The sequence below is a fragment of the Dendroctonus ponderosae genome, unplaced genomic scaffold (assembly GCF_020466585.1).
Source record: "Dendroctonus ponderosae isolate FM_Combo_2020 unplaced genomic scaffold, Dpon_F_20191213v2 Dpon_F_20191213_11, whole genome shotgun sequence".
In the NCBI taxonomy this organism is placed as follows: Eukaryota; Metazoa; Arthropoda; class Insecta; order Coleoptera; family Curculionidae; genus Dendroctonus; species Dendroctonus ponderosae.
The window spans coordinates 6,838,918-6,845,407 of record NW_026017213.1 but is presented as its reverse complement, the minus strand read 5'-3'; the positions used below and the strand labels follow the sequence as shown (position 1 = coordinate 6,845,407).

Below are 6,490 nucleotides of genomic sequence, written 5' to 3'. Positions count from 1 at the left end.
AGGTGCAAGATTATGCCAAAATTCCATGTTTTCCGTCCCGTTTTTGTTCATATCTCGGAGGCAAAATGAGCAAGAACGCTTATTTGTACATCATTCTAGAGAGAAATAAATGGCCTTTTTAGAAAGTGAACCATCGATAAGAAAATGTTGCCAGTTTTCTCAAAAAATGCTTGAATTCAAGAAGTTTTAGATTTGCGTGTTTTTTTTTGAGTTGCAAAATCCACTTGAACATGACGCTGCTTTTTTCGAAGTTTCTCAAGAACCATTCGAGTCACAGAATTCGTTTTGGCATCGTTGGATAGAGAATTGAATGGGGGGGGGGGGCATGCCTCCCATGATTCCCCCCTGGATCCGCCCTTGAGGAAAATATCTGACTTGAATTTAAATTCGCTTTAAAATTATTATGGAAACTTTTTTTGCAAAAAAAATATATCAGTGTAACGTTTGACATAACTGCTTTCTATGCAGTGCGGTGAAACTCTCAGTTTCAGTTCTAATTTGACAAACTTTTCAACAATCAGTTAGTAATCTACTTACGAACCTCCGCCTAGAAAAGAATTTTGGAAAAACGACTTCCGCATACGCATGCTAAGCAACTATGCAAATATTTCGGCTCGTTTACATTGAAAACATGTAAAACCATCCAATAGGTTCACATCAAAGAGATTTTACCATCCATTTAATTCAATATTCATCTCATGATTGACAAATGATTATCATTACGACCAGCTGAGGCCAGCAAATATCTTCCAAATGTGAATGTAGTAGGCATCATTATTTATCATCACCTGAGGGAATAATGGCCATAAGAGTCGAGTGTTCTACTGACAAGAAAAAGATCTTATATACATCATTGTTGTGTGTAATGAATAAACCGACCATTTGGAGATGTTCCAAAACTTTTAATCATTTACATTTACAACATGTTATGAAAAATTAGGCTTTCTCGGTGGATCCTTCCGGCTCTGGATGGGCAGCGATGAAAGCCAAAGCCTTAGCAATCTCCGCAGGAATTGGCGGTGAAATAGGAATATCAGCCCCTTGGGCTTGGAACCCTTTCTCATCGGCTACATACTTCAGCTGGTGCAAGTTGCCTTCTGGGTCCTTCCAGCTGACCGAACCGCTTACGGAAGCAATGGGTCCCTCCTCGTCCTTAACTGCGGCTCTCAGCGAACCACTTTGCTCCTGCTTGGTTCCATCTGAAGACTCAAAGTTCCACCGGAAGCTGCCGTCTGGCTCGATGTCCGAAGTTTGCGTGATAATTTCCACTGGCTGCGCCGTCTGGTCCACTGGTACTGCTAGGGCTAAAGCCAGAAGACTTGAGAGGAAGAACAGCTGAGAAATCATGTTGGTGGTACTGATGGAGTTGAGGATTTTTTTTTATTTATATCGTTGATTTCTATTTCTGCGCCCCCACTGGCTGCAGGTTGGAAGTCACTTTAATTAGCAGGGCTCTGCTAATTGCAGTTGCAGACGTTATGCAAGAGGCGGCATTGCTGCAAGCATTTTAACTCTGAGGGTCTCAACACCTCCTGAGTTCAGCGATATTTTCCCATAATCCAGGGGGCGCCTACATGCAATTATGTACCATAAGAAATAATCGCTACTTAAAACTATGATTAAATAATCCGAGTATAAAACTAATGATTAGCTCCAGCAAATACCCTTCAAGATCCGACGTAATTAGCAATAACATTATGCAGGTTATATTGCTCGAGGATTTACATAATTTGAATAACCGAAGACGTGAATAGTACCGCCAGCTATTTTCCTATTTTATTAGTGGTACCATCGGCGAACTTGACCTGTATTATCACAATTTTGGGTGCCCACATGGTAGGAGTGGGTAAATAGCTATTTAAGCCATGCAGTACAACCAAGGGGTATTCAGTACACATTTGGTAGTGCGAAAAAAATGTTTACCAAATTAGCTCTCCTCTCTGCTGTGGTGGCGGTGGCTTTAAGCGCCCCTGCTGGGCCTGTGGAACCCGTCCCCATTCTGAAGCAGACTTCCGACATTCAGCCCGATGGAAGCTTTCAGTGGAACTACGAAAGTGGCGATGGAACCAAACAGGAACAAGTCGGTTCTGTTAAGGCTGGACCCACACCTGATGAATCCATTGCTTCAGTTCAAGGATCCGCCTCCTGGGTTGATCCTGAGGGAAACCCTCACGAGGTGACCTACGTGGCAGATGAGAACGGGTTCCAGGCTCAAAGTGCCGACATCCCAGTTCCTCCAGAAATTCCCGCTCAGATTGCCAGGGCTTTGGCATGGATTGCTGCCCAACCTCAAACAGAACCTCCGAAGTCTTCCTAATGTGCATCAATAAAAAATTAAATAGTTTTACTGGATTTTTAATGTTTTTTTTATTGGTACCTATTTCTAGAGAGATTTAAGACTCTTAAGGCTTAAAATGAAACAGAATATGTACACTAAAGCCGGAGTTTTAGCGCAAATCCAAGGCTGATAAGGCCTTGTTTCTGCGCAGATAAATAGTCTGGGATCTGAGAACGAAGAACGAGAATAATAATTTTGGTTTTCTCTGCTTTTTGTTCGCTGTTTCATGCATGTTTCAGGTGTGTAATCTTTAGTTGAGTTGGTTGGAGATGCAAATAACGTAAATAACGACAAACTATACGAAACTCACAAATGTTTAAGGGAAACCACGCACTGTCGAAGAACCGCTCATTTTGGCTCCTAACTTTACACATTTGTAAAAAATCAGGATTCAGTATGATTGAAACAAAATTTTTGCGCTTTGTAGACTCAACTATTGTTTCCAGACTGTAAAAATTCCAAGTCAATAGGTGATTCAGATGAAAAGTGATAAATTTTTAAATGAAACTTGCAGCTGCAAAAACCCGTTCTTCTTGGTCCTGGGATTGAAAATCTACCAAAAATTGTAATTTGACGAGGTTGAGTTGCAGTTTTTTGAGCTTCTAGACCCTTACGGATTGCTTTAGACTGTGAAAATTTCACGTCCATACCTGTCCCAGCTTGAAACCTGCCAATTTTTAACGCACCCATGCAGTGTAGGAAAACCGCTCATTTTTGCTCTGAACTTTCCACATTTGTGAAAAATCAGGATTCAGTGTGATTGAAACGAAATTTTTGCACTTTGGGGATTCAACTATTGTCTCCAGACTGTGAAAATTCCAAGTCAATAGGTGCTTCAGATGAAAAGTGACGAATTTTTAAATGAAACTTGCAGCTGCAACAACCCGTTTTTCTTAGTCCTGGGATTAAAAATCTACCAAAAATTGCAAATTGATGAGGTTGAGTTGCAGTTTTTTGAGCTTCTAGACCCTGACGGTTTGCTTTAGACTGTGAAAATTTCACGTCCATATCTGTCCCAGCTTGAAACCTGCGAATTTTTAACGCACCCATGCAGTGTAGGAAAACCGTTCATTTTTGCTCTGAACTTTCCACATTTGTGAAAACTCAGGATTCAGTGTGATTGAAACGAAATTTTTGCACTTTGTAGACTCAACTATTGTCTCCAGACTGTGAAAATTCCAAGTCAATAGGTGCTTCAGATGAAAAGTGACGAATTTTTAAATGAAACTTTGGCATGGATTGCTGCCCATCCTGAATGGTGTATATGGGATTGTCGGGTTCAATAGTGGGGAGAAAGTGATTGGCCTCGATTCGGCACAGATATACAGATGCAGCAAGGAAGTTCCTCAAAGAAAAAATGTCTGCTAATTTCAAATTAAGTCTACTTTAATTAAGTTTACTTTTTTAATTGTTACTAATTACGTCAGCTTATCACAGAAGCTTTATAGATGCTAGTAATGTGCACAGTGCAAAAAAGGGTTAAAATATGTATATAGTTTGGTTGGGTGGACCATGTAACGGCAACTAATCTTGGAATTTTTCATTTATTAAGCGAGCCAGATTATTTTTTTCTTTGCTAATCTGTTCAGGATGCTGAAGATAAGTGAGAAGCGTCCTAAGAGTGCAAATGCATAACAGTTTTCGCCAGATTTACATTTTTTCTGTTCCCTTAGGAAGACGAGCAGTTAATGAGTTTCTTGATTCAGAAGTGACACTGGAAGACACTAAATCTTCCTTAGAAATACGCTATCTTCTGTTAACAGAAATCCAATAAATAATAGTGGGACACTGTCTTGGTTGACCTCCAGCGAAATATGCATATTTCTAGACCTTTCAAAGCCTTCCCCATTGGACAATATTGAAGCCCGAGACATTTTTGAATTTCAATTTCGAATCAATTTTGAAAGACCTACAGCTGCTGTCTTTATGAGTCATGCTCTTATAGTGGTACTGAACCAATGACCAAAAACAACGTTTAAAAAACTCCATATATTAACACAACACACGTCACAAACAGCCTTTAGATATGTTAGATGGGTGGTAATTCAAGGTGCAGATATTGGTCTACTTTTCCCCGTCCTGTTCTGGATGAGCGGCGTTGTACTCCAGCGCTCTCTGGATAGCTGCGGGAATTTCCGGAGCCACCGGAATGTCGGGGCTTTGGGGCTGATATCCGTTCTCATCCGCTATGTAAGTGAGCTGATGTTGGGTTCCCTCATTATCAGTCCAGGAAGCTGAGCCTTGGTAGACCAGAGGAGTCTCCTGTTCAACCTGAAGCGAATCGCCGATGAAGAGGAGCCGAATGTGGAGAAGAGCCAGTGCTTACCTGTTTGGGCTGGCCACTCTGCTCCGCTTTGGTGCCATCGCCTGACTCAAAGGACCACTTGAAGGTCCCGTCCGGTTGAATGTCGCTCTCCTGCGAAATGATCGGCACTGGTTCCTTGTTCTGTGGGGCACCGAGAACCGCACAAACGGCCGCCAGCAGGACAAACGCGACTTGGCAGGAGAACATCCTCACTATGATTTTCCAAATAAACTGTAATTGCTTGGTACTGATTATTGCACAAAACATGATGCGCTTATATATGAAATAATAGTAATTTGTGCGCCCCCCCTGAACCTGAGCGGGTACTGATAAATGGGTACATGGCGATTTCTACGGGGTGAGCCGCTTTGATGCTGCTCACGCTGACCTGAAAAAGTGTTGCGAAAAGCCCACTTTTGACCTACGACCGGTATAGAGTCGGATTTGTTAACGGCGATGATTAATTAAACTAATTGGCTACCAGAGGTGATTAATTACTGTTTCCCACGCCGAAGAACCGAAGAAATTTGGCCAGTTTTTACTGCTCCAGTAATTTTTTTCTTGGCTCTTCAAACATTTCTGCAAACGCAAGTAAAACCCTGATTTTCTCGTCCAAATACTGCAAATTTGACTAAGAAATTCACTCTTTTGAGGCGCTAACTTGATGTTGTTGCCCAGTGAACCCTAGAACGTTGTTCAATTGTCTCTCATTCACACCAATTTTTTCACTCAATTTGAAAATCGTTTAGAGATAATTTGACGGCAATTTATGCAGTGTTCAGATGCATTTTGCATGGCAAGCCAAAGAACTCGACAATGTTGGTTAAGTCTTCGCTCCGCTGTTGCATCTCTAGTAGAGCAAACGCTCGCAAGCAATCGTCAGTGTTTGCCAAAGCTCGGGCAAAAGTTTCTCTTGGCTAAAGGCGATTGGTTTTAATTGGCAAGTTTTATTTTCTAGTTGCCATTCAAAGACGAAAATTTGCATAGTTTGGGTGACCTCTTGATAACTTCGAGAAAGATTTCGTTAGTGGGTACTTGACACCATTATTCGTCAAATATCAGCAACGAATCGCGCAAAATGACCTTTAGAGCTTTGCTTTTCGCACTCTGTATAGGATTGAGCAACCCGAGTGACGCTTCCACTAAGCCGGATTAAATGTGCATCGTCTTTGCATTTCTTCCTGCCAAGGACTTTGATACTTTTACACATCGCAAATATTCGGTATGTTGTACTGTGCTCGCTTTGTCGGAGTTTGGAGAAGAACATGCGAAATGTTAAGTGGTTTTTAATAAGATGCGCCTGCGGCGCCTATTTCTCTTAGTTAAAAGGTTTTTCTTCAAATTTTCAAAGTATCAGTTTTTGTATTGATTCGTTTCGGTTAAAGATTTGCCAACTCTAAAGCATGACTAAAATAATGGCGTCAACATGAGCAGTGCAGAGAAGCTCAAAAGAATATCGTAGAGAAACGCGCATCTGCAAACCAATCTACTTCAAACCAAGGGCGGATCCAGGGGGGTCATGGGGGCTCCTGACCCCCCTCTTCAATTCTCTATCCAACGATGCCAAAACAAATTCTCTAGCTCGAATGGTTCTTGAGAAACTTCGAAAAAAGCAGCGTCATGTTCAAGTGAATTTTCCAAAATTGCCAACATTTCCCCATCCATGGTTCACTTTCTTAAAGGGCCATTTATTTCTCTCTAGAATTCTGTACAAATGAGCGTTCTTGCTCATTTTGCCTCCGAGAAATGAGCAAAAAGGGGACGTAAAACATGAAACTTTGGCATAAACTTGCACCTAAGTGTCTGATATTCAAATTTCGCTTTCTGGGCAAAAACTATTCGAATTT

At 41.4% G+C, this 6,490-nt stretch overlaps 3 protein-coding genes across 3 annotated transcripts; 1 reads left to right on the top strand and 2 right to left on the bottom strand.

Annotated features, from left to right (window-relative positions):
* Positions 1-881: 881 nt before the first annotated feature.
* LOC109542755 (endocuticle structural glycoprotein ABD-4) lies at positions 882-1,385 on the bottom strand. The gene has a single exon (XM_019912115.2). The coding sequence runs from the start codon at positions 1,345-1,347 to the stop codon at positions 937-939; it is 411 nt and encodes a 136-aa protein (XP_019767674.2). The 5' UTR covers positions 1,348-1,385; the 3' UTR covers positions 882-936.
* A 481-nt stretch (positions 1,386-1,866) lies between these two features.
* LOC109542756 (endocuticle structural glycoprotein SgAbd-4) lies at positions 1,867-2,352 on the top strand. Its single transcript, XM_019912117.2, has one exon. It carries the CDS (start codon positions 1,916-1,918, stop codon positions 2,315-2,317), a length of 402 nt encoding a protein of 133 aa, XP_019767676.1. The 5' UTR covers positions 1,867-1,915; the 3' UTR covers positions 2,318-2,352.
* A 1,960-nt stretch (positions 2,353-4,312) lies between these two features.
* On the bottom strand, positions 4,313-4,917 carry LOC109542751 (endocuticle structural glycoprotein ABD-4). Its single transcript, XM_019912112.2, has 2 exons — positions 4,665-4,917; positions 4,313-4,609 (listed from the first exon to the last, which is right to left on the bottom strand). The coding sequence occupies exons 1-2, from the start codon at positions 4,908-4,910 to the stop codon at positions 4,403-4,405; spliced, it is 453 nt and encodes a 150-aa protein (XP_019767671.1). The 5' UTR covers positions 4,911-4,917; the 3' UTR covers positions 4,313-4,402.
* Positions 4,918-6,490: the final 1,573 nt, after the last annotated feature.